General features: G+C 40.3%; 1 protein-coding gene and 1 long non-coding RNA gene across 2 annotated transcripts in view; one reads left to right on the top strand and one right to left on the bottom strand.

Moving 5' to 3' along the window:
• The window catches only part of hmgcs1 (3-hydroxy-3-methylglutaryl-CoA synthase 1), a 32,437-nt gene extending 28,065 nt beyond the window's left edge, over nucleotides 1-4,372 (bottom strand). Inside the window, exon 1 of the mRNA XM_062972431.1 lies at nucleotides 4,134-4,372. Coding sequence (XP_062828501.1) covers nucleotides 4,134-4,252 — 119 coding nt within the window. The 5' untranslated portion in view covers nucleotides 4,253-4,372. The remainder of the gene's footprint in view (nucleotides 1-4,133) is intronic.
• On the top strand, nucleotides 1-27,885 carry LOC134296757 (uncharacterized). The gene is made up of 2 exons (XR_010003607.1): nucleotides 1-266; nucleotides 27,120-27,885. It is a non-coding gene; the product is annotated as an uncharacterized LOC134296757 (long non-coding RNA).
• The last annotated feature ends 84 nt before the right edge of the window (nucleotides 27,886-27,969 follow it).

Below are 27,969 nucleotides of genomic sequence, written 5' to 3'. Positions count from 1 at the left end.
CGCGGAGGGGGGGCGATGGTGTGAGAAAATGACGCCGCGTGGCCAGAGGACGCGGGGCCCAATGGCGGCGGCGCTGAGGAGCGGGCCGGCGGGCGAGCGCGTGACGCTGCGCCCCGGCAACCAATGGGAGGCCCGCCTTCCGATGGCGGGGTGAGAGCCGCGCGGCTGAGGGTCCTCTGGTGAGAAAGAGGAGGCGGTCGCCTAGCAACGGGAAGAAGGCGCGCCACTCAGGAGCATCATCTCATTGAGGCAAGGAAGGAAGGAAGGTAGGAAGAGGCCTGGCAGCAAGGACAGCAGAACGCTATTCTTAATGGCCCTCAAGACGTCTTCCAAGACACTTCCATATCAGCTGGCCTTCTGGAAAACTCAAAACCATGTTGATCACCTCCAAGCAGGAAGCAGCCAGGCTTTGAAGCTGTCATTCTATTCAATGCTAATCAAGCTGGTCAATTGCAACATTCACACTGTTAGACTGAATAACCTGTTATACCTGATCTGTTAGGAAAACAGATGTTGCCAGTGCATAAAAAAGCAGTGCTTCAGAAATTTTTCAGTTGTCCAAAAATATATAGGTAAAGGTTTTCCCCTGACATTAAATCCAGCCGTGTCCAACTCGGTGGGCTGGTGCTCATCTCCATTTCTAAGCCGAAGAGCCGGAGTTGTCTGTAGACACCTCCAAGGTCATGTGGCCATGATGTTCAGCAACTCAGCGCTTTAACACGCTGCGCCACTGGGAGCTCTCCCAAAATATAAATACTCTACTATAAAACAACTTGTTTTATATCATGCACTGAAAAGACAAAAATGAAGTAGACTTTGATAAAAATAACATTTGGTTTACTCACAACCTTCATGTGTTCAGCATACGCAGGTACAAAACTTATCAATCCAGTTTCAGATATGATTGAGATAGTTCCCTGTGCCAATCGGCCGGGGCATCTCTCTTATAATGAAACAACTATAAACAGATCACATAGTCAAAAGGAGAGAGAGACAGAACAAGCATGTTCTGTCTCTTTTCCAACTTTTCAGGAACCATAGAAAAAAGGAAGTTGCATACCAGACCATACATACAGGAAACAGTAAGCAATAGAATCATAGATAAGCATTATTAGAGAAGGCTTGAAGAAGGTTGTCATTTTCAAAACATTTTGGTGCCTCAGATGTTAGAACTGTTTCTGGATATATTTGACCTGTTGGTTCCAAAAATAACATTTTCCTCCAATTAGTTTTGAGTTTTTGAGATATAGAACATATATCACTCTTCAACTGCTCGCCCATAAGAAATCATGAAACCATAGTTACGAAACTAGAGCTGATGTGGTCTATCCAGTGGAAGTTTTGGAATCAGTGCCCCAAATAACCCCAGGAACAGACCTAAAAACCAAAACACCAAGAAACAAAATTATTGGGCTATACAAACTTTTTTGGAGCCCCTGTAGCACAGTGTGTTAAAGCGCTGAGTTGCTGAACTTGTGAACCAAAAAGTCCCAGGTTCGAATCCAGGTAGCGGAGTGAGCACCCGCTGTCAGCTTCAGCTTCTGCCAACCTAGCAGTTCAAAAACATGCAAATGTGAGTAGATCAATAGGTACCGCTCCGGTCACATGATCACATGACCTTAGAGGTGTCTACGGACAACACCGTCTCTTCAGCTTAGAAATGGAGATGAGCACCAACCCCTAGAGTCAGATACAACTGGACTTAATGTCAGGGGAAAAACTTTACCTACAATCTTTCTTCCATCAAGGTGCATAGTATTCAAATCAGTCTTTATTTTTACGTGTAAGGTAACAAATCTCACAAACATGACTGCCTATATTTGACAGTAAAAAATAGGTATAAGTAATATATATGTATCCTGTGAACTAGCAATTAAAACCCTCGGTGGCGAAGTGTGTTAAAGCACTGAGCTGTTGAACTTGCAGACTGAAAGGTCCCAGGTTCAAATCCCGGGAGCAGATTGAGCGCCCGCTGTTAGCTCCAGCTTCTGCCAACCTAGCAGTTCAAAACATGCCAATGTGAGTAGATCAATAGGTACCGCTCCGGCGGGAAGATAATGGCGCTCCATGCAGTCATGCCAGTGGCCACATGACCTTGGAGGTGTCTACCGACAACGCCGGCTCTTCGGCTTAGAAATGGAGATGAGCACCAACCCCCAGAGTCAGACATGACTGGACTTAACGTCAGGGGAAACCTTTTACTATGTTTTATTTGATAGGCCTGTTTGCTAACTTTTAAAGGCCAAAAGGTTAGATTTTGTTTCTTCATTCGGTGACTATTATTGGCTGTTATTATTACTAAGAACTGTTTTGCACTTAAGAGATCCCTGCCATCGCAATTTTATTATTTCAGTAAGAATATTAAGGGCCACTGTTAATTACATAAGATTAATGGGCTACTTGAACAAACAGCTGGAATGTGTGTTCCTTGGACTATGTGGAGATTCTAGATTTAGTGGCAACAGGTAATCTTCAGCACCATTTATGACAACTTTTTTGTACTATCAAGTTAGCCACTATCTGCAGCTGGCAGATAACAGCCTTGATATACTGTAGTCTGATTAGACAGGCATATACACACTGTATATATATAATATCAATCTATCTCATAACTTGATCATTCTTAGCTGAGCATGAAATTAGTAATGTTAATTTTATTTACATGATATGTTTTAATGTTGGAATGGGGAACCTCCAGTTCTGAAACTGAATTTGTCCTTCCTAATGTCCCCTTCGGGCATTTTAGGATGATACGAAGATTCACTCCCTCTTCTTTGTGATATTATTACTTCCTAGATTTTGTACAGACATTTCCCCTTGAATCAAAAGCTTAAAATGGTGTGGCCAAGCCTTGGTTGCTCCCAAATTTAAGTGCAAATTGGTCCCAGTCCTTTTCCCTGTAGTCCACACACAGCACTGGAATGTTGGCCCTGAGAACTTATCTAAAACTAAATCCAGCCCTCAGGCTGAAAGGTGCTCCCCACCTTTGTAGAGCAGTCACAATGTTTTATGATATAGCAATTGCCCTATGGGCTACAGACCTCCCTGAGTGTGCCAAAATGCATTATTTCCCCTTCATTCCCCCTATAAAATGATAACCAGAAGTGACATTTCATCACTCCCTTTCACAATTTTAGAAGCAAAGGAGAGGGAAAGTATGTGGGCAGGAAGAGGTGCACATTTTTCCTTTGGGTGATCTCATAAACTGTTATTTAGCTATTATGTTTGTATTTTGTTTCACCCATCATAATAATTAACACATCATTTAATATTATTTCAGACCAAAACAGTAAGATAAACTTATTATTAAAATGTGGGTAGAGTTATAAAGTATTCTAATTCACTTTACTCATAGGTTTTGACTCCTCGCTTCTTATAATTCGGGATTCTGTTTTGAGTCTCATTATGAAGTTCTGATTGCCTGAGTGCAGAAATGTCAAGTTGACATCAACATTCCCCAGAAACATTCTTAAGTCTTGGAATTTCAGGATATCTATAGGAGCATTGAGCACGACCTTTCTGGTTCTCCTTTTAGGCTAATTACTAGTGTGTATATCCACTGTTGCTTAGGTGTCAGAGGGGCCACTTCCCCTCCCCTCCCCACTTTCTCCCTTCTCCAGCTCTGCGAAGGTCCTTCTACCATTTCCTTCATATACTTTTCCCCTCTCTCTTTTCTTCCTTTCTTTCCTTCTCTCCTCCCTTCCCCTCATACACATGTCACCTAGCAACAACTAATCTTCTCCCCCTCCTCTTTATTTCTAATTCACATGACAGAGAGCCACTTCACCTAGCCACAGTCAACCCACTTCGTTCTTTTTCTTTTCCTCTGCTCTGTTCAGACACCTTGAATAATTTAAGTTGGATAACGAAAAGTATATATGCCAAATTTGGTCCAGACCCATCAACTCACGAGGAAGCTTTTATGGTGCAAACTAGCAACCAACTTACATACATCCTTTGACTTTGACTTTTATATACTGTCTATAGAAGAAAGACAAGAAATCCAGTTCTGTTCCTAGAAGTTCTTCTTCCCTAGTTGCAGTTTACAGCAAACCTTCTTTTGATAAGGAAACTTTCTTCCAAATTCTGAAACCATCTACTATACCATCCCTTATGCCCCCCAAAACTCTTACCTGGTTTCCTTTCCAAATGTCAGCTTATCCCCCAACCATCCCAGCTTTCCTCCTTCCTGGCCCTTTTGCTGCTGCCAAATATGGGATTGTTTGCAACTGGAGTTGCTGTATTCCACCATCTCTGTACTTTGCTCACTCCTTGCTCTTCTACTTCTCTCACTCCTTGTCCTCTACTTTCCATTCTGATTTCCCAATGAGTGATTTAAATGCCCGTGTACTGCTTCTTGTGCAGCCCTTTATCTCTGACTACCTCTGCAATTTTTGCCTGCTGTTAGGTGACCCAGTGATCACACAGTGGCTGCCTGTGACATCACTTGCAGGCACTTGTTCACAACAGCCTTGCGACCATCAAGGATTTCCTTGTGACCCCTGAAATCACAGTAAAAGTAGCTTATAACAGAAATACTGATCACAACCAAATTTAAACCCTAAGAAAATAGCAAGAGGGCAATAAGGCATCATAAGAAATAATGAAAACAGCAGACCAACAGTTTATCAAAAACTCAATAAAGAAATCATATACACACAGCTGCTGTGAATTCAATAACCTTGAGAGACTTTTTATAGTTGAGCAAAGAGGAAGCTTGTTGAACTTCTCTTGGGAGGCCCTTCACTGTTGAGGTACTTCAACAGAAAGCTTGCACTGTAAATTGGATTGTTTTATCTCTCATTCCCAAACCAAATGGTCTTTGCATTGTCAAATACACTTGTGCCACAAACATCTATTGTGTTTGGACTAATTTATATAGGACTAGCTGTGCCCGGCCACGCATTGCTGTGGCGTTGTCTGGTGGTGTTGGTCAGTCTACATTAGGTTGTATTTATGCTGTGACCTCCACCCTTCTTTATACTCACATTAGTAGTAGTATTTGAAGTCTGTTACCTTCTTCAATTTTTGTGTTGATTGATAATTGCTTGAGATCCCTGTTGTCTTTGGTTTGTTGTTAGTTGTAATGTCTGATTCTGCTGAGTGCGGTTTATATTTTCATTGTGGTACAATAGTCTTTTTTTTTTGCCTGTGTAGGTGTTTATTATTATTATTGTTGTTGTAGTGGTCATGAAGGTTGGATAAGTTAGATGCTACTGTATTGTTTTTGGAGGCCCAGTGTAGCACTGACTGGCCTCTCAGCCTCAGTGCCTGGTTGTTTCTTGCCTGTTATGGTGTTGATTCTTGTTGTTGTTGTTGTTGTCATTGTTATTATTGTAATTGTTTTTTTTGGAGGCCAAGTGTGAATGTAGGGATTGGGGAGGTGGATGAGTTCTGTTGTCAAATTTTGTATTTGTTATAGTCACAATGCGTTGTTGTGAGTTTTGTGGGTCCGGATTGTGGTTTTGTGGTGTGGTTGTGTTATTACAACTGAGAGGCAAGGCTTTTGTGTTGTGTTGCCAAGTTTTGTATTTCTGGGGCGTTTAGTTGTGTGCCAAGTTTTGTATTTCTGGGGCATTTAGTTGTGTTGTTATAGTCACGATGCACTGTTGTGAGTTTTGTGGGTCCGGATTGTGGTTTTGTGGTGTGGTTGTGTTGTTACAATCGGGAGGGAATGCTTTTGTGTTGTGTTGCCAAGTTTCGTATTTCTGGGGCGTTTAGTTGTGTTGTTATAGTCATGATGCGTTGTTGTGAGTTTTGTGGGTCTGGATTGTGGTTTTGTGTTGTGGTTGTGTTCTTACAACTGGGAGGCAAGGCTTTTGCGTTGTGTTATCAAATTTTGTATTTCTGGGGCGTTTAGTTGTGTTATAGTCACGATGCGTTGTTGTGAGTTTTGTGTGTCTGGAGTGTGGTTTTGTGGTGTAGTTGTGTTGTTACAACCGGGAGAAAAAGCTTTTGTGTTGTGTTGTCAAGTTTTGTTTTTCTGGGGCATTTAGTTGTGTGCCAAGTTTCGTATTTCTGGGGCGTTTAGTTGTGTTGTTATAGTCACGATGCATTGTTGTGAGTTTTGTGGGTCCGGATTGTGGTTTTGTGGTGTGGTTGTGTTGTTACAACCGGGAGGCAAGGCTTTCGCATTGTGTTGTCAAGTTTTATATTTCTGGGGCGTTTAGTTGTGTGCCAAGTTTTGTATTTCTGGGGCGTTTAGTTGTGTTGTTATAGTCACGATGCGTTGTTGTGAGTTTTGTGGGTCCGGATTGTGGTTTTGTGGTGTGGTTGTGTTGTTACAACCTGGAGGGAAGGCTTTTGTGTTGTGTTGCCAAGTTTCGTATTTCTGGGGCTTTTAGTTGTGTTGTTATAGTCACGATGCGTTGTTGTGAGTTTTGTGGGTCCTGTGTGGTTTTGTGGTGTGGTTGTGTTGTTACAACTGGGAGGCAAGGCTTTTGCATTGTGTTGCCAAGTTTTGTATTTCTGGGGCGTTTAGTTGTGTTGTTATCGCATGATGCGTTGTTGTGAGTTTTGTGGGTCTGGATTGTGGTTTTGTGGTGTGGTTGTGTTGTTGTAACCTGGAGGCAAGCCTTTTGCATTGTGTTGCCAAATTTCGTATTTCTGGGATGTTTAGTTTTGTTGTTATAGTCACTGCGCAAACAACTTTATCATTTTATATATATAGATATAAGACAGTTATGAAACCCTGGCATGCATCAATGTTCCATATTTAAATGCACCTTACATTTATCTTCTCCTAATTGAATACAATGGCCACTTGGTACCTAAGGGAATTTGGTTCCAGAATCTTCAATGGATGCCAAAATCTATGAATGCTCAAGTCCCATTGTATACAATGGCATAGTAAATATCTTCCTTTATATAAAATGGCAAACAACTCAAACAAGTATCAGAGAGAATATGAATATATTTGAAATGGTGGGAGGTTGGAGCAGGGCACATCTACACATCAGTATAGCCCTTGGCACATGGCAAAAGTAAAGTTTTATTTTTAGATTTCCCCTCTTCCCAATATTTTTGGCCCATGATGGTTTCATCTGTGGATGCAGAACCCATGAGTACAGGGAGATGATAATATGCTAGGTACACACCAAGTGCCATGCTGGTATCAGCATGTATATAAGCAGGCAGTGTATTTAGTAAGTATATATTATAAAGTAACTGCTGGGACTGAGGCGCATACATGGGCAAAATATTTGTGGCTTACATCTCGATAAGGCCTTTGTCAAAACAGCTTAAATGAGCCACAGTGTCAGTTGTCACTTGATTTGAGGCAGTGGGCTCTTTCTTCCAGACCACACATTATTTTCAAATTTAACATATATTTTGGTGTGATCTGTTGGAAAGTCGGTAGGTTGGCTAATAGATTTTGTAAAATATAGGGATACTAGAGATTTGATGAGGACTGGAAAGTTTCATGAGTATGGTCCCCACATGATTGATTTGGGAAAGCTTAAATGAGAATTAAAAACTTCAAAAGTGAGAGTTTACTGTATGAGCCATACAAGGGAAGGTCAAAATGTTGGCAACGTTAAGGCTTTATTTCTATCATTAGACTCAGGATGCCCCATTTTATGGGAGAAAGTATTATAAGTAAATGGCCCAGATTTTCCTATCATTGTTGGTTCGGAAAACTTTTGCATCAGTGTGTTTTCAGAAAATTGTTCACTACCTGTACAGGAGAAATCCAGTACAAAAATACTGACATACAAGGGTTTTCTGGAATACCTGTTTTTGCATATATGTACATTGTGAGATAAGGAGCCCCGGTGGCAAAGTGCGTTAAAGCACTGAGTTGGAGACCGAAAGGTCCCAGGTTCAATCCCCGGGAGTGGCCGCTGTTAGCTCCAGCTCCTGCCAACCTAGCAGTTCGAAAACATGCCAATGTGAGTAGATCAATAAGTACCGCTCCGGCGGGAAGGTAACGGTGCTCCATGCAGTCATGCAGGCCACATGACCTTGGAGGTGTCTATGGACAACGCCGGCTCTTCAGCTTAGAAATGGAGATGAGCACCAACCCCCAGAGTCAGACATGACTGGACTTAACGTCAGGGGAAACCTTTACCTTTTTACATTGTGAGATATCTTGGAGATGGAACCCAAGCCTAAACACGAAGTTCACACTCTTGAATAATGGCAGAGATGGCATGATATTGATTGATTGATTTAGCACTTCATCATATACAATTAACATGTCTATTGCAGGAACATATAAGGGCAACAACCAAGTGTTTCTTCATTATGCCTGGGGCCAGAAGGTACACATTATGAGCATTATAATTATATAATTAGAATTAATTAATTTCCCTTCTTCCTTCCAATCTCCCTTTCCTTGTATGTTATGTCCTAAATTTGCATTGTGTCCCTGAGTGACACAAGGAACTTCTTGCTCTCTAATTTCCTATGAATTTATTCTGGAAAACTTTTTGGCTAAAGGCTGGGAGTGGTTCTGCAGGATAAACATACCCAGTTTTTAAAGAAGTTCCTCATAGAACCTGGTCTCCATACCTTTGATCGTTTTAGTTGTCCTTCTTTGGACATCTTCCAGCTTGTCAGTATCTTTTTTGAACTGTAATGCTCAGAACTGAACACAGTATTGCAGGTGAGATGTAACCAAAGCAGAATACAAAGATACCATGACTTCCCTCGATCTATACACAAACTCATGTTGATGAAGCCCAAAATCACATTGGCTTTTTAGCTGCCTCATCACATTGTTGGCTCATGTTCAACTTGTCCACAAAGACTCCCAAGATCTTTTTCACATGGACTATTGTCGAGCCAGGCATCACCCACTTTGTTTTGTTTTGGTTGTTTTAAAGTTGTCTTCCCCCAAGTTAGAAACTCTGTTGCCTTGGGATTGTGGTATTTCCAAGAACTGTATATTTGGGAAATATTGTCTTAAGGTTTAGACTCTCATTTTACAACCTGTCCAGCTAAGTTTCATACTGAATTTCATCTTTTCTCATTCCCTTTATCCTTGCTAACCTATATGGTGTTCGCTTGCCCTTCAAACATCATTGTTGATACTTGTTAATAAGGAATAATATTAAAAGATAACCGGGAATGATGTACAGTTGGCCCTCCACATTTGTAGGAGAGGATAGGGGTGCAGGACCTCTGCAATAGTGAGAAAACATGCACATCTTTGAAAGAATTGGTTTTTTTTTTACTTCCATAGGAATCTCAAGGAAACTTTTGCCATAGAGTTGTGTTGGAGGACCTAGAGATTCATAGAGTTGATATCAATCAAACCTACAAATAATCCACAGAAATTAAACATGCAAATGTGCAGAGCCAACTGTATGCAATGATTCCAGAATTTTTTTTTATTTCGTGTCAAAAGCATTGCATAACAAATACATTTTTAAAATGATGAAAAAATAGAGGAAATCACAAACAACTAAATAGTTTTAGACCAAAAGCGGGCAACAGCAACCGCATTGTCCGTGGGTTTGAACAACTCCTCCTCCGTGCATGAGGCAGGGCATTGTGGGTAAGCATACATATGCGGAGTTGTTTATTCTGCTTCACAGTCACACAAGGTGGAGGATTCCTCCAGGTAGTGCCACCTTGCCAAGTTGTCTTTTGATCTGCCCACTCTGCTTCTCAGTCTGTTCAGGGACTTCCAAGTTGCCCATTCTTGGTTTGCCCCTGGAGGAAGACCCTCATGGGGGGCATCAAGTTGGAATTGCCTGGTTTAGCTGCCCAGAGGGACACCCTTGCTGTTGCTGGAGGAACATCAAGAGGAGTGGTGGTTCTCATGAAGCCCTTCCTAGATTTGAGTCTGGTGGGAGGAGGCTGATAGTCATGCAATGGGTGGCTTTCACAATGTTCAACCTTATTTCTCTCACCATTAGCAGCAACTTCCCGTCACACGTCAGGAGGGGCAATGCCAGCTAACTTGTAGAGTTTATCAACAGGTGTAGGTTTAAGGCATCCTGTGATGATTCTGCATGTTTCGTTCAGTGCTATGTCCACCTGCTTCGCATGGGCGGACTTGTGCCAAACAGGACAGGCGTACTCAGCAGTTGAGAAAGACAAGGCCAGGGCTGATGTTCTTATTAATTGTGGGTCTGCACCCCATGCGCTGCCAATCAGTTTCCGCAGGATGTTGTTGCATGCAGCTACTTTGTGCTTGGTGTTCATGCAGTGTTTCCTATATGTTAGTGTTCGATCTAAGGTGACACCAAGTTATTTAGGATGGAAGCATAAATAAGGATAAATGGGCTACAGATTGTGTAAAAGAAATGTCCATAAATTTTGTTAAGGTAAAAACAAAATACTCTTGCCTGTTTCTTTACAGTGTTACAACTAGCAATTAAAATGGATTGAACTAGCATTCTTAATTCTTGATGTACATAAGATACTTATTAGTATGAAATTGCAAAATACTTTGTCACAAAAGATAAACAGAAACAATCAGGCACATATTGGTAACAATAGTGTTTACTCCCACCCTATGCTGTGACACATCAATAAAATGTGACAATAAAATGTGTTATAACCTATGGCCTCCAGAAGTCACGTAAGTAGTTCACTAAAAGGTAAAGGTAAAGGTTTCCCCTGACGTTAAGTCCAGTCATGTCTGACTCTGGGGGTTGGTGCTCATCTCCATTTCTAAGCCGAAGAGCCGACGTTGTCGGTAGACACCTCCAAGGTCATGTGGGCAGCATGACTGCATGGAGCGCCGTTACCTTCCCGCCGGAGCGGTACCTATTGATCTACTCACATTGGCATGTTTTCGAACTGCTAGGTTGGCAGGAGCTGGAGCTAATAGCGGCCGCTCCCGCCGCTCCCGGGGTTTGAACCTGGGACCTTTCGGTCTCCAGCTCAGTGCTTTAACACACTTTGCCACCGGGGCTCCTGGTGCAAGTTCACTAGTTCAGTCCTAATGCCAAATGATTTTAGATAGAACAGGCACAGGCAAACTTAGGCCCTCCAGGTATTTTGGACTTCAGCTCCCACAATTCCTAACAGCCGGTAAGATGGCTGGGATTTCTGGGAGTTGATATCCAAAACACCTGGAGAGCCGAAGTTTGCAGAACATACCTGTTTCTGGAAGGCCTTGGAGTTTGTTGAAGAGTATATCTTCAACATCATTCAGTACAACGAAATATGTAGCTGAGTCTGGATTAAATATATGAAGATGCACCAGTCAGGGTTGGATTGCTTAAGAAAAAAATCTAGATTGTGACCATACCCCAGGCATTATTTACTACAAGATGATAAGAATATGGCTGTACTGCAACTCTTAGTAGAGAAGGCTGTGAGTGACCATATAAGGAAAGTAGTACAGTATGAGAATGCCAAATTTTGAAATCGAAAGCTGTCCATGTGGGTGGTTGAGATAGTTTAATATACTCAAACTTTGTTTAATGCACAAAGATCATTTAAAATATTGTGTTTAAAATTACCTGTAATCAGGCAGATAATCCACAATATCTGCTATGAACTGAATTATCCAGGTCCACACTGCCATATAAACCAGTTCAATGTGGATTTTATACAGCTATGTGGAAGGGGCCTAGGTCAGCTGTCATCCAAGTTTTTCGTAAACAGAGCTTTTTGGAAAAGTGATGAGAGGAAAGCCATTGATGAAAACAAGGCCTTATCAATACCAATTCAGAATCTTGACAGCAGCAGATAAGTTGGTCATGAATGATTGGCAGATGAATGTTTGAATGTTTTAATCTGCAAGAGATCTGAGACTGGGACCGAGGAAGAGGCATACTTTCTAGTAAGACAATGTCCCTAAACACAGCCAGTGACCCTGGGGTGTCTGAAAATCAAGAACCCGAAGCTCTTAGAATGGCCCAGTCATTCCAATTGATAATCTAGGGCAAAATTTGGAGTTGTTCACTAATGTTCTTCATTCAGTCTCACAGAGTTGGAGCAACTTTGCCAACAAGAATAGTCAAAACTCAGAAAATCAGATGCACAATGCCAATAGAGATCTACCAAAGATCAGAGCTTGAATCCCCTATTGGGTACCCTTGGGCAAATTATGCCTCTCAACAAATTCTGTCAAGAAAACTCTGCCTTAAAGTCAACACAAATTGGAAATACCTTGAAGACACACAATGACAGTAGCAAAATTTTGGTAGGACCCTCTAACCAAAAGGTTCTCCACAGTCAGCAAAATTACACTGCTCACATTCAATTGGAAGGTAGCTGTTAAAGTTAAACATGTTGCAAGTATTGTATTGTCTTGGAAAAGTGACGAGTTCTGAATCTAACAGTTGTGACTGATGTTATCAGAAAAGTGTAATTAAAAGGGTTTGGTGTCTTATACACCTCTTTTTTATCTTTAAGTTGTCAGTCCTTATTGTAATGGAAACTGATTCTCTGCCTCCAGTGGATTCTTTTGGTAACTGGCAACAGGGTGTAGACTCACACGCCTCATTGAGAAAGTGTAGTGTATAATTTCTTTCCTGCGAATGGCCACATATGTTGTGGAAATCTCCACCTTGCATAGCTGGCAGTAGGTACTGGGCGAAGTGAGGAAAGATAGTGAAACTCCAGCTAAAGTGTGGGAGGGCACACTAAGTTTACTTGTATGGTTCTAGTCATTGTCTCCATTGTTTCTGAAAGACACAGCCCTCCTCAAAAGATACAGAAATCAGAATTTACCCCATAGCCCTATGTTAGGTGATAACATGGTGTTGTGCAAATGCTGTTGTAAAGCAAAACTAAACTACCCCCATGTTATGAACAAGATAGGTCCTGTAGGTTTGTTCTTAAGTACACTTGTTTGTAAGTTGGAACAGGTACATCTTTTAAGTGTAACTCCAGCCAAACCTCTATCTATCTATCTATCTATCTATCTATCTATCTATCTATCTATCTATCTGCCTGCCTGCCTGCCTGCTTTAGATAGCAAAGGGAAGGGTTAACAAATCCCTTGATGTTTGTTTTGCTATCCCTGTGATATTTGGATTTTATAAAATGTGGCTTGTTGTGGAAACAAGGATTGGTGAGAAAACTTCAGTGGAGACACATTTTCCCCATGAAAATTCTTTCAGGGATTAATTTCCCTTCCTAGGGGTATATTTCTCTCATTTCCTGTTGTCTCACCCCTGTTCTTAACTATGAGTCATTTGTAAGTCAGATGTTTGTAACTCAGGGACTGCCTGTATACTGAATGATACTGCTACCTCAGTTAGGGATCCTTGATTTTAAGGTCTGGCTATGAGTCTCAGAACTTGGATCTTAAATATGACTAAGTCATCATCATGGATACAGAACAGTTGCAAATAACTAAATCTAGTTAACCATTCTATATTTACAATTTCTACTTGTAGTCCCTTTGGATGGCTCCTTTGTCTAATCCCCTTCCACTTGAGTGAGTGAATAAGCATTGGAACTTTATATGTTGTATCCTAAACTGAATGAGGAGGCTTTAATTCTCCTGGCAGATACATCCACACTCATACTTATATTCATAGAATGAAGGCAGGTGGTGTTCAGGTCAACACTACAAAGGTAGTGGGAAACAGCTTTGGGAACTCTTACATTTTCCCCTTCCACGTCCTGTTCCCTCCATCCGCCCTGGATACCATGCACTACCTGTTCACTCTCTATCCATTTAATCCCCCTTTCCCCTGCCCATCTATCCCACTGAATCCGTGAATGAGCAAGTGATTGATTGGAGGGCACAAGCCTTCCACCCACTCCCCTTTCTCCCTGCCAATCTATCTGCTCCAGTGAGTCAGTGGGTGAATGAATGATCGGAGGAGCATTACTTCTTTTGCAATCCTCTTTCCCGTCCCACCCACCTGTGGTGTCTCCAGTCGCCCCATTTCACTCACTCTTCTGCCTGCCCAGACAAGTAAGTGAACTAGCCAGGTGGCCTTCACCTTGGCAAATGTGGAAGGACCACTGCATTTATTAAAATATAATAAAACAATAAAATGTCAATAAAATGTAATTCACACACCCCATTGAGTAGAGAATCTCAGAACTTCTGTTTTTAGAAAAATTGTGATGTCATTGTTGCCAGAGTTATGTAATAATCAAACAACCTGTCCCACCTTCCAGCCACTCTATTCATGATTCCAACCTGATTTTAACTGGGCACTAGACATGAATAGCAAAACAGTGTTTTTCTAGAAATTGCAAAGTAAAAGGGGAGTTTAAAAAAGATCACAATTTTTTAAAATATTTTATTTATGACTTTATCTTTACATAAAAAAGGAAAAAAGAAAAGAAAAAAAAAGGAGTACAAGAAGACCGACGAACACAAAACAAACCCTATGTCTACTTCCAACTCCTCTGCATTGCTTTATATATCATCGCAAATGTTGAATATTTTCAGCCAATCTTCGTAGATCACCTGAAGTCTAAAGTTACTTATGAGCAAAGTTCACAAAAGTTCTATGTTGCTTTTTGACAAATATTGTCTCAGTTTATTCCAGTCGGTCCATTTTTTTGGCGAAATGTTCTGAGATATTTTTTGCGTTAGTAGGTCCATATTTTTAATGTCTATTAATTTCAGCAGCCACTTGTCTGTTGTTGGAGTTTCTTGTGATTTCCATGTTTTAGCAATGCATATCCTGGCCGCTGTAACCATGTAGGTAAAGAGTCTTTCTGTATTAATGTTCATTTGAAAGTCCACCATGCCTAATAAAAAGTATTCTGGTTTTGTACTAAACTTTATTTGGAGTATTTTTTCCATTTCTCTCTTTATTCCCTGCCAAAAGTTTTTTATTTTTCTACAACCCCACCACATATGCATAAAGTCTCCATTATGTTTCTGACACTTCCAACATTTCCTGTCTCCTTTGCCTTTACTAAACTTTGCAAGCTTTTCTGGTGTAAGGTACCATCTATAGAATACCTTATACCAATTCTCCCTTAATTCTATTGCATACAAAAAATTTTGATTCTTGTTCCATATCCTTTCCCATTCTGACAGCATAATGGTGTGTCCTATTTCTCTAGCCCATTTTGTCATTACCGTTTTAATCTGCACTTCCTCTGTATCCCATATCAATAGTTGTCGATATAATATTCTGATTGTTTTTACTTTTATTTTCAGGATTTTGTCCCAGCACGTTTCCTTCAATTCAAAACCTATTTTCTTGTCCTCTTGAAAGATTCCCCTTATTTGCCAATAATTTAGCCATGTGATTGTATGGTCTAGTTTTTTAACCTCTTCATATGATTTTAGTTGAATTTCCTGGTTTTCCACTCTTAGTATTTGCCTATAGGTCAACCATGTTTCCCTTGGTATTTCTCTCCGATGTTCTGCTTCGAGAGGTGAGTACCACATAGGTATCTTTTTATAGAATCTTTTATTATATTTTTCCCAGACTCCTATTAACGCTGCCCTCAGAAAATGGTTTCTAAAGTTTCTCTCTTTTCTTGATTTCTCTCTACATAGATAACTATGCCATCCCTTCCTTAGATCCTGTCCCTCTAAGGCTAATGTTTTCCTTTTGGATAAGATGATCCAGTCCTTGACCCAAATCAGGGCCGCTGCATCGTAGTATAACTGGAGGTCAGGTACTCCCAGCCCCCCCCCTCTTGATGTCATCCTTTAAATATTTATATCCTATTCTAGCTTTCTTTCCTTCCCATATAAATTTCTGTATATCCTTCTGCCATTCTGCTATAATTTTTTTTGTTCTTAGAACCGGTAAGTTTTGAAATAGGAAATTGACTTCGGCTAGTATCTTCATTTTCACTACTGCGATTTTCCCTAGAAGTGAAAGTTGAAGAAATCTCCATTTCTTCATTTTTTCTTTTATCTCCTTCCACTTCTTCTCGTAGTTGTTTTTAAATAACTGGGCATTGCTTGCAGTTATTTCTGTCCCTAGATATCTAATTTTTTTAACGACTTCTATCTCTGTATCCTTTTGTAATTTCGTTTTTCTATTATGTGACATGTTCTTTGTCAATATTTTCGTTTTTGCTTTGTTTATCTTCAGCCCTGCTACTTCTCCAAAGTTTTGGATTGTCTTCCAGTACTTTTCAAATTGCTCTAAAGGATCCTCAATTAGGCACACCAGATCATCTGCAAATGCAAGTGTTTTATAGCTAAAGTTCTTGGTTCGGAGGCCTTTTAGTTCCTTGTTGTTTCTTATAGCGTTTAATAGAATCTCCATTGTCATGATAAATAACAAGGGTGAGAGTGGGCATCCCTGTCTTGTTCCTTTGTTTATATTTATAGTATTAGATATCTGACCATTTGTTATAACCCGCGCCGTTTGCTGAGAGTATATTGCTTTTATCGCGTTTGAAAAGTAGAATCCCACGTCCATTTCTCTCAAAATTTCGAACATACAGAACCAGTTGACATTGTCAAACGCCTTCTCGGCATCCAGAAATAGGAAGGCTATCTCTTTCTGATTGTTCTTTTCATAATATTCAATAGCATTTAGGATATTCCTTACATTTTCTTTCATTTGCCTATCTGGTAAGAAACCAGTTTGATCCTCTCTTATTCTATCCTTTAATACTTCTTTTAGCCTATCTGCCAAGATGCTAGTGAAAATTTTATAATCCGCGTTTAACAGTGATATGGGCCTGTAGTTTTTGACTTGTGTACTATCAGTTTTATCTTTTGGTATAACTGTAATGTTCGCGCCTTTCCATGTTTTCGGGATTTTCCCTTCTTCCAAAATCTTATTCATAACTCTCTGCAGGGGTATAATGAGAATGTCCTGGAAAGTTTTATAGTATAGCATAGAGAACCCGTCTGGTCCTGGTGCCTTATTCGCTGGAAGTTTCTTTATTGCTCTGCTTATTTCTTCCTCTTTGATCTTCCCATTTAGCATTTCTCTTTGAGATTCCGTGATCTTAGGTATATCCTGTTTCCCCAAGTATTGTGTTACTTTTTCTTTCTCAATTTCATCCTTTTTATACAATTTCTCATAAAAGGCGGAGATTTGCTGACCTATCTCTTCGTTATTGTAGTAAGTTTTCCCGCCTTCCTGTATTTTGTTAATATACTGTGCCTGTTTCCTCTTATTTATTTTCCTAGCCAACCATCTCCCTACCTTATTTGCATTTTCGAAATGGTTCTGTCTTGCATATCTTAACTTCTTTCCCATTTCCTCTACTTGCAGCGTCTCTAATTGTTTTTTATATATATCAAGATTGAACTGGGTTTTCTTATCCTCCGCGTTTCCTTTCAGTTTTTTCTCCAGTCTTGCTATTTCCCCCTCTATTTTCAGGAGTTCCATTCTCCTAATCCTTTTCTTTCTAGCACTTTGTTGCAATATCTGGCCCCTTATATAGGCTTTACTAGCATCCCAGATAACTTCTATAGCTGTGTCCTCCTCTTTATTAAATTTAAAGTACTCTAACAGCAGTTTTCTGTACCTCTCCTGGTCATCTTGGTCCTTTAGCATTGATTCATTTAATTTCCATCTAAACTCCCCTCTTCTTAGATCTTCTTTATCCAATATCACCTCCAAGGGTGCATGGTCCGAGTTGATTCTTGGAAGAATATTACATTTACTCACTTTATTTATTATTGATTTACTTCCCCATATCATGTCGATACGGGTCCATGTCATGTGCCTATTTGATAGAAATGTGTAGTCCCTTTCGTCCCCGTGTAGATATCTCCAGATATCTAACAGATTTAAGTCGTCTTTTATTTTAAGAAAATATCCAGGTAACATTCCTCCTTTTATGTTCTTTGTTTTTTCTCTCCTATTGGATTTATCCTGTACTGTATTAAGCACCCCGTTGAAGTCTCCTAGAACTATAAGATCCTCATATTCTTGTTCTGTTATCTTTTGGTAGAGTCTTTCTGCGAATTTTAATTTGCATCAATTCGGCGCATATATATTGCATATTAGAAGTGTCCTGTTATCAATTTTAACCGTGACACCTAGCATCCTACCCTCATGGTCTTTAAATGCTAGTTGAGGTAATAATTTTTCATTTACGTATGTCACCACCCCTTTTTTCTTCTCTGGGCCTGATTAGTAATATGCTTTTCCCACTCTGGCGTGCTCTAGATGGGACACATGCTTATGTGTTATATGTGTTTCTTGGAGACATGCTACATCATACTTGCCTTTTTTTATTTGTTGCCAAACTTTATTTCTTTTATTGGGCGAATTAAAACCGTTTATATTGTTAGAATACACCTTAATCCTCTGTGCCATCCTCCTTATTTTCTTCCTCCCCCTTGGGCTTTTCCCATTTTCCCAGGTCCATCAAGTCCAGCAGATCTTCGGGTGATTTTTCTCTCAATATTTTCTTTAATTTACTCCATTCTCCATCATCTCCTAGATTCCTATCATCTTTTTTCTCCTCTCTCCCTTTCTCTTTTCGTTGATATTCCCCATCTTTCTCTTCTTGTTGATGTTCACCCTTTCTATTCTCGTGTGTTCCTAGATATTTCCCATAGAAGGCGTGTGCTTTGGATTCGCTTGTTATCCACTGTTTATTTCCTTCCCATGTAAGCATCACTCCCTCCTTTCTTTCCCATTTAAACCTTATATTTCTTCTTCTCAGCTCATCAGTTAGAAAAAAGTATTTACGCCTCTTTTCTAAAACCGACGTAGGGAGTTCCTTTAGAATTGCGATTTTATTGCCCTTGAAGTAGGATGGGGTTTTAGCGTTACCTTTGAGAACCTCATCTCTTAGGCTTTTTTTGCTAAAATGGATAACTATGTCCCTTGGTGTATTAAATTTCCTTGAGTGGTTTGAATGTATCCTATAAATTCTGTCTATATTTCCTTCCACTATTTCTTTAGTTCTTTGTGTTATTTTTGTTATCACTTCCACAATTTCCTCTCTTAAGTTTTCATCCTCTGTCTCTTGCAGATTACGGAATCTTAGCTGGAATTCTTTTTCCCTAGTCTCTAATATCTCTTGTTGGACTTTAATTGCATTTATGGTTTTTTCTATTTCACCTAGGTTTTTCCTTAGCTCCCCTTGCTGGGATTTGATTGTTATAGTTTCTCTAAATCTCGCCTTATTCTCTTGCTTAATACTTTCTATATCGTCTTTTATTACTCTTATTTCCTCTTTAACCAGTGTTTGGATTTCCACTTTTATTTCCTCTTTCATCCCCTTCATTTCTTCTCTAATTTGAGTATATTGTTTATCTTGCTTTTCCTGCATCTTAATCACCTCTGTTTGTAGTTTCAATATTTCCAACATTACATCTTTTATGCTGTAGTCGTCTGGCAACGAATCTTTTCTGACCGACCCTCTTCTCTCCTTTTCCTTATCCATCTTAGCTTTCGATGGGTTCATCTCTGATTTTATATTCCATACAAATCTGCTGTCTATCAAAGTATCTATTAAGGACTGTGGACCGAAGCTAGTACCACCCCATCAGGCACTTCCTAACAATAATAAAATGAAACAAAATGAAACAAAATAATACTAATAATTATATATGTGTTTAGAAATTAAAGAGATTAACCTAACTCTACTATTTGTAATATAATTATGTCTGCATGTACATTCAACCTGTGCTCAGCCAATATTCCGCTGCTCCCCAATACACAGCTAAGTCAGTATATCATGTAATATCCCATGCAATCACAACCTAACTAATGATATGAGTTCAAACATACATTGATTCTTTGCCAGGACACTGTAACATCAAGCGGTTTCTGATTAAAGATAATTGAGAATGATAGGAGATAGGAAATAATTGGATATTTGAATAATAATTGGATATTTTAAATAATACACAGTAGTAAAAATAATGCTGTCTACCTCACTCCTGCTGTTATCCAGTCCTTATTTACTTGCTTTCAGTGGTCCGGGTCCAGTCTTTCTTCTCTTCCCTTCCAAACGCTCTAGTAGAGGTTCAGACTTAGGCTGCCAGCACACAGTCGAGCCCGGCTGCATATCGCTGTGCCTGGCAGCTTTGTACTTTGTACTTTGTACTTTATATTTTATATTTTGTATTTCCAATATGCCTCCACGACTTGTAGTCTTGTAGTCGACCTCCTGTAGTCCTTATCACTCCGACGTGCGTCGTACGTCTTCTCGGCGTGCGTCTCTTGCGTCGTTGCGCCTTACGTCGTGCGTGCGTCGCACGCGTGCGTCGCCACGCCGCGTGCGTCCCTGTGGCGCTGTGAGCTCCGCTCCGCCGCTCCTCCGCATCTCTCCTCTGGCGCACCTCTGTTTCTCGTTCACTTCGCCACTCTTTCTCTTTCCTCCACTCCCTGCTCTCCGCTCTCCGCCGCGCCGTCGCGCCACCGCCTCCACCTCTGGTCCCACCACAGTCTGGAAACCTTACTTATTTTCAGTCACACAGAGCAGGTGAGCTTTTCCGAGCTTGTATTTGCCCGCTCTTCCTTTCGCCTTTTACTCCCTTCTCCTTTCTCCGTTCTTAATGACCGCAGTGCATTCCTTTCTTCCTTAGACCTCTCTCTCACTTCGCTGTGCTATAAACTTTCTTTAGCAACGCAGACTCGCCTTTCTTCATAAAATTCATTTTCTTCCCTCTCTCTTCTCAAAGTTTAAAAATAGCGGCGGCGTTCTAACCCAGCCGTAGCTAGGGAACCTCAGCCTTGCCCTGCCACCAAGGACATCCACCTCGTCTGGAAACAGTAACGGGGGGGAGTGTTCCCCAGTTCAAGCTGGTTGCTCTGAAGGGGTCCCTGGCTTGCAACCCACTGTATCTATACCGCCAGTGGGTGGGAGTCTCGACTCTACCTGAGCTCTCGGTGAGGTCAAAATGCTGAGGTGTTGGGAGCCTCAGCGCTCTGCTGCGTCCGCCATTAGCGCCGCTACCGGAAGTCAAAAAAAAGATCACATTAAAGCAGTGGTTCTCAAAGTGTGCTCTGCGGAGCACTTGAGGGGTCCTCAGGGGCTCCGCTGTCCCCTCCTCCTCCTCCTCCAAGCTTTTTCTCCTCTTTCTTAATCCTCCCATGCCTCACTCACCACTAAAAGCCTTTTCAACCTGCCCCCCTTGCTGCCAAAAGTGTTTTCCTCTCAGCCCCCTTGCCACCAAAAGCCTTTTTTCCCTCACCTTCCTGTGGCTGCCGAGATCCTTTCCCCCTCACTTTGCTTGCTTCCAAAGCCCTATTTTCCTCCCATTGCTCAGGAGGTGCTTTGATTGTGCTTTTCCTGCATAGGCTGGATGGCCCCTGGGGTTGCTCCTATGATTATTATTATTATTATTATTATTATTATTATTATTATTATTTTATTATGACACAGCAAACAAGATAGATATGCTGGATTTCATATCACAAAATCACAAGTCAAACACTTCCCAAGTGTCTAGGACTCTGTGATGTATTTTCTGTTGTTTTTCGTCAATGCGACTGTCACCTGGGATGGCGACATCAATGATCCAACCCTTTTTCTTTTCCACAACTGTGATGTCTGGTGTGTTGTGTTCCAGAACTTTGTCAGTCTGGATTTGGAAGTCCTACAGTATCTTTGCGTGCTCATTTTCCAATACTTTTACAGGTTTGTGATCCCACCAGTTCTTTGCTGCTGGGAGGTGGTACTTGAGGCATAAGTTCCAATGAATCATTATTATTATTATTATTATTATTATTATTATTGACACGAGGACACAGTATGACACAGCAAATGAGATATATATGCTGGATTTCATATTACAAAATTACAAGTAGAACACTTCCCAAGTGTTTACGACTGTGTGATGTATTTTCGGATGATGTGTGCAGATCCCAGTAAGGTGGCCTTTTGCAGTTGACAGATTGTAATTTTGTCAATGTTTATTGTTTCCAAATGCCAGCTGAGATCTTTTGGCATGGCACCCAGTGTGCCGATTACCACTAGGACTACCTGTACTGGTTTATGCCAGAGCCTTTGCAGTTTGATCTTGAGGTCCTGATAATGGCTGAGTTTTTCTGTTGTTTTTCATCAATTCGACTGTCACCTGGTATGGCGACATCAATAATCCAAACTTTTTTCTACAAAGGCTGAATTGCCATTTGTTGGAGGTGCTTTGATTGTGCTTTTCCTGCATGGCAGAAGGGGATTGAATTGGATAACCCCTGGGGTCTTTCAATGAAATACTGTTAAGTTTATGTTGGTCAAAAAGTTTTCTCAAGCCTGATACATATAAATTATATATAACATAATACGTAATATTACATGTACACATTTATTGGGGCTCCACAAGAAACATTTCTTTCAAAAAGGGCTCCACAGCTGAAAACATTTGTGAACCCCTGTATTAAAGCCTCAAAGAAGTGGTTTCACTTTGAAAACCAAGGAACATCATATGTTCTAACAACACTGCAATTGAGGTACGAATGCATTATTTTCTGATTGTGGATCCAGCCTTAGTTAAGTATATTTAGTATATTTAATTAAGTATGTTTAACCAATACAGAATGTTGGCCAGCATCTTATAGAACTCCATGGAGTTCTGCATTAGATCCCCAAATTTCTTTCCACAGCTATACACGTAGATTACCCATTACATTCCTTTATATCTTGCAGAATATAAATCCATATTGTATATGAAAAATTAAAATAAGCTTAATTTATACACATAGCACACAAAAAATTTACACATCAAAGACATTAGACCTATCATTTTAGATTACTCAGAGTTTATCCAAATATCACTTACTTCAAAGAGAGGTTGAACAGTTTTTGTTTACTCAGGTTTTATGTGCTACCTTATCGCATTTTAAGTTGGGCAATAATTATGAATCAGTATTATGAACACTGTAAATGGGACAGGCATGTAGGGCTATAAAACTTTGTGGTGTAGGTTGCTTTTTCTTAAGTTTCCAACCAGCTATGTTTCGTTTTATCTGCCCCCATGCCAGGCCAAGCCACTCAACTGCCATTATTCTGGGTTGCCATTATTCTGTCGTATTTCTTCATTTGCCTTAAAAATAAACAGGCAAATCATCCAGTCTTTCACTATCTGGTCTACCTGCAGGCTTTTGAGAAACAGAGAACTCTTCTTCAAGCAATAAAAGTTTCTGTTTGAAGCCGCTTTGAGGGCGAGGTGTCCACAATGTGTACTGCAGCCTGCATCAAGCGAGAAACTGTGTATTACAGATTCTCCAGAAATTCTGGAAGAAGCCAGATAATGTTCTGCAGCCAATCAGAGTATGTCCCATGCAGAGCTCAAAACCAGGGTGATCCCAAATGGACTTGGATATGAACATTATTGCATTTTGGTGCACTCGTTAAGAAAAAACACATTGCATTTCCTGCAGCTGAGGGTGCTGCATTTCCTGGGTTCAGTTCACAGATTCAATATAGTAAGCAGGATTCAAATGTTTACATTGAAACATGAATTAAAAAATATCCCACACTGTTATGCATACTTTTTAAATAAAGGTTCTTGTATTGTAATTTCAGTGTGAGAGGGTATATCAAAACTTTTACAGAACTTTTACACAAAGAACGACATTGGACATACAGACATATGATTCTATGTAACTACATTGAGTACAAACAAACAAAAGGGGGGTTACATTTTTACTCAGTATTCACATTCACATACACATTTTTATTCATCCTCATGCATACATTTAAATATTACCATATCCTTTCCTTTCTCCCTCCTTGGAGAAGCACCTACTTAGGCCAGGCCCTGCTTCCTCTGCAACCTGCCAATGTACAGTTCCAAAACGTCAAATTCCATCCTCTTCCCCTAAACAATGACAAGGATCAGCTCCCTGTTTTCCATACAACAGAACCTTACTCCCTGCAATATGTATCATGACTCCAAAATCACACCCCTTTCTCTTCGCTTGAGAAAATGAGACAAAGTGTCTAGAAACCTGCTTTCCATTGCAGATCTGACACTCTCCATACATCATCTCCATAGAGCATGATGGGTGAACAGCATTGCTGTCTGTCACAAATTTTAGATTGTGATAAGGTCTCTTATATAACAATATTTCTTCTGATGTTGTTCCAGAGTTGTAAATGAATGATAGATTTTTCCATCCTGAAACATCCTGACTCCATCTCAATTTCCTGGACAGATGCTGACTCTGCGTAATTGATGTTGATAAATGCAAGCAGCTCTGTGTTGACTTCCTTCTTAAGACTGTATACATTTCCTTAACTTAAAGAGCCATTGTCTCTAATTAATATAAACACGTTGTTTCCCCCCAAAAGTTTAACAGTTAATCATTTGTCACAGTTCTTATCAATGACAGCAGTTCAGCAACTTTTAATTACAGTTCTTGAATGCAGTTGTTTTCCAGGCCTCAATATTTTAGAATGATGTCTCCAAAATTATTTGCTTTTATTCATTCATCATTCATACAATTCCATTTAAACCATTTTTCATATACCGTATCATTGTGACAACACCCCCTCATTTAATATCACACTCCATTTCATTTAATACTGCACTCCTAGGTTGAGTTTTTGTTTTATTTTGAAAATCTGTTTATTTATTTATTAATAAAATTTATAAGTATACATCCTTTCCCCTCTTTTCAATATCTTGGACAGGGAAGTATGCCATATTTTGCACAAATAAAAAGAAGAAAATAGAACACACCTTAAGCGTACTTCTTATCAGTATTTAACTTTCCTCAATTACAACTTATGTTACATTTACCTCTACTACACCTCTACTAGGATGGTATGTGTCCATTATTACATCACACTAATTATTTTCAATATGCTCCCTCCCAATCTTATGCAGTATTAGCCTTAGATAATAGTAATAGTATGTGATCTTAGCTATTATTAGTGACTCCCATATTGGAAGAACAGCAGGAGATAAATAAAATAATTGCATAAATACAAGTTGTAATGTATGGGTGGTACAGACTTGGAAAGAAGGGAGGTATCAGTACCAATTATTTGCTGTGATTCATCTTTGTCCACTTAAATATAAACAAAAAAGTCATTAGACAGCAACTGTTAATTAACCAGTTGGAATTTAGCAAGTAAATTGAAGTGTGAGTAATTGGGAGCATATGCCCAATATGGCCCAGGTATATTTAAAAGAAGGAGCCCCGGTGGCGAAGTGCGTTAAAGCACTGAGCTGGAGACCAAAAGGTCCCAGGTTCAAACCCCGGGAGCGGCGGGAGCAGCTGCTGTTAGCTCCAGCTCCTGCCAACCTAGCAGTTCGAAAACATGCCAATGTGAGTAGATCAATAGACCGCTCCGGCAGGAAGGTAACGGCACTCCATGCAGTCATGCTGGCCACATGACCTTGGAGGTGTCTACGGACAACGCCAGCTCTTTGGCTTAGAAATGGAGATGAGCACCAACCCCCAGAGTCAGACATGACTGGACTTAACGTCAGGGGAAACCTTTACCTTTACCTTACTGTTCCATTATTCAGGAGGAGGCCAAAAGAGGGCGCCAGACAGGGAAGGATAGTCAATTTTAGGGGGAATTGTGGGAGGAGAACCATTTTCCCCCAATTTCCCTGGTTATTCCCCCTACTCACTTCCCATTTTATAAATGAGGTTTGTTTCCACAACTGTGATATGGATGGGGAGGAATAACAGGAAAACAGGGGGAAATGGTTTTCCTCCTTCAACCTCTCCCTCCCCCTAAAATAGACTATCCTTTTCTGTCTAGCACACTATTTTGGCCTCTGCCCGGGTAATGGAACAATACCAAAAGATCAAATGAGAAGATCTGGGGCTTTATCTAATAAAATGCTCTACAGCCCTGAGTGAGTTTGTTACAGGCCAGGAATGCTGGAATATCTTAACTGTCACTTTCCAGGAGTCCCAACAGAGATGTGGACATGCTCCCTTTAAATATAGGAACTGATTTTGTATTATCTAGAAATCTTGCCTGGTGATTACATTCATTGGAGTGTTCATTGTCTCCATAAACCAAAAAACATTTCACCTTTGGCATGAATCCCTACCACTTTCCCAAGCCACTAAACATCAAGGGAGTGTAGGTCTCCCTTTTCAACTAGATTTGCATGCCTCATCAGCCAACTGCAAAGCCAGCGCTTTTAAACTCTGTGCAATGCATGATCTTGGCCAATATGTTAGCCCATTTGCAGTGCAATCTTCTCTTTCTTTCTTTCTTTCTTTCTTTCTTTCTTTCTTTCTTTCTTTCTTTCTTTCTTTCTTTCTTTCTTCCTTCCTTCCTTCCTTCCTTCCTTCCTTCCTTCCTTCCTTCCTTCCTTCCTTCCTTCCTTTCTTTTTTTCTTTCAAAGCAGAACACTTCTTTTTCTGGCAATTTTCTGTCAAAACTATAGCTAACCTCAGACAAATACAGAGAAAGAAGAATACTGACATGTATTTAAAACAGTGGTTCTCAAGTTGTGGTCTGTGGACCACCAGTAATCCCCAAGAACTAAAATATGGTCTGCGGCCTCATCATTACTAGATGGTTGCAACGAGAGTGACAGGTCTTGCAAAACCCTCTTAAAGGCAAGGGGGATGTCGGGAGGGGAAAGGCCTGACTACCCATGAAACATGCCCCCTGACTGCTGCTTCTCCTCCCCCTCCCTCTCCCTGAGTGGAGTTGTTCCATGTGTCGCCTAAAAGCACGGGCACCTGAATGTCTTCATTTTTAGGTCTGTTTCTGGGGTTATTTGGGGTGCTGATTCAGAAAATTGCATTGGATAGACCACACCAGCTCTAGAATATTAAATATGTTTTTTGTGGGCGAGCAGATGGCGACTACTGGGTGGCATATGTTTTGTATCAGAAACTAGAGCTGATGTGGTCTATCCAACGCAATTTTCTGAATCAGCACCCAAATAAGCAAAGCGAATCTAAAGTTGACCAAAAACTGATTTGTAATCCTTTTGGTACTAATGTTGGAGAGTGGTTCCTAGTCAAAGTGGTCCCCGGTTAAAATGGTCCCTGGTCAAAAAAAGGTTGGGAACCATTGATTTAAAGAAAAGGCAAAATCCATAAAGCATTAATAGATAAATACATCTGTACAGGGGTACCATTTTAAACAGCATTAATTTCTGCTATAAGTAGAATCCTTTAATCAGTCTTTAGACTGAACTATCCTTGGCATCTTTATATTTTAAATTGTTCAATATTGTTTTATATTAACTTTATATGTGTGTTGTTCTATGAATCTGTCTAATAAAAATACAGACACATCTCAGTTTTTTTTCCGTGTCAGGAGCAACTGGAGTTGCTTCTGAAGTGAGAGAATTGGCCGTCTGCAAGGACGTTGCCAAGGGGACGCCCTGATGTTTTGATGTTTTACCATCCTTGTAGGAGGCTTCTCTCATGTCCAGGACCTGGAGCTGACAGAAGGAGCTCATCCGCACTCTCCCCGGGTGGGATTCGTACCTGGCAGCTTTCAGGTCAGCAACCCAACCTTCAAGTCACGAGGCTTTTATCCTCTAGGCCACCAGAGGCTCCTTACATCTCAGTTAACAAAGCTTCAATTAACAGAACTTCAGCAACATTTTGTTAACTTTTCCATTACACTTTTTGTTAGTTTTATAGAATCACTAGTAGTCTCTAAGAATTATTGTATGCTGCACCTCTACATTCTACTACAGGTATGCAAATTCATTGAAATTTCATGACTCTAGTGAGTGTTTTAGTAACTTCTGCTTCTTTATTTGCATTCTGAGTTAAGTTATATGTGCCCATTTGCTTCAACTGTGTGTCCAAAGGCTAGGGTGGGTGCCTGTTCAGACACACAAGAATTATGTTTAAAATAATGCCCTGTTCTGGAACAGATACAAACATACCAATGTTCTGTGACCTGGAGTGTTCCATAAAGGATCACTTCAATTATCATAGTAAACCTGAGGAACCACATTTGAGAGTATTTTGCATGCTGGCGCCATAGGCCCCGTCAAAATGCATCATGTTTACTCTGGAATGAATGTACCTAGGACAGCAGCCAAAGTTTGTCTGAATGACGTTTGCTATCTCCCAGGCTGTCTCTGGCATCCCTTTCCCTTAAGACTTTACTGGCTTAGAATTGAGTATTGTTGTAATACGTGCAAATAAAGTTGTACCTTTCTGACGTAAATACTATTTCCTAGAAAAAAAGACCTCTGTGATTAATTAAGTTAACCTTGGGCAAGTCACTGAGTTAAAAACTTCATTG

This window comes from Anolis carolinensis, chromosome 2, assembly GCF_035594765.1.
Source record: "Anolis carolinensis isolate JA03-04 chromosome 2, rAnoCar3.1.pri, whole genome shotgun sequence".
Taxonomy (NCBI): Eukaryota; Metazoa; Chordata; class Lepidosauria; order Squamata; family Dactyloidae; genus Anolis; species Anolis carolinensis.
The sequence above is the reverse complement of the archived record's forward strand: the minus strand, read 5'-3'. Positions and strand labels throughout refer to the sequence as shown.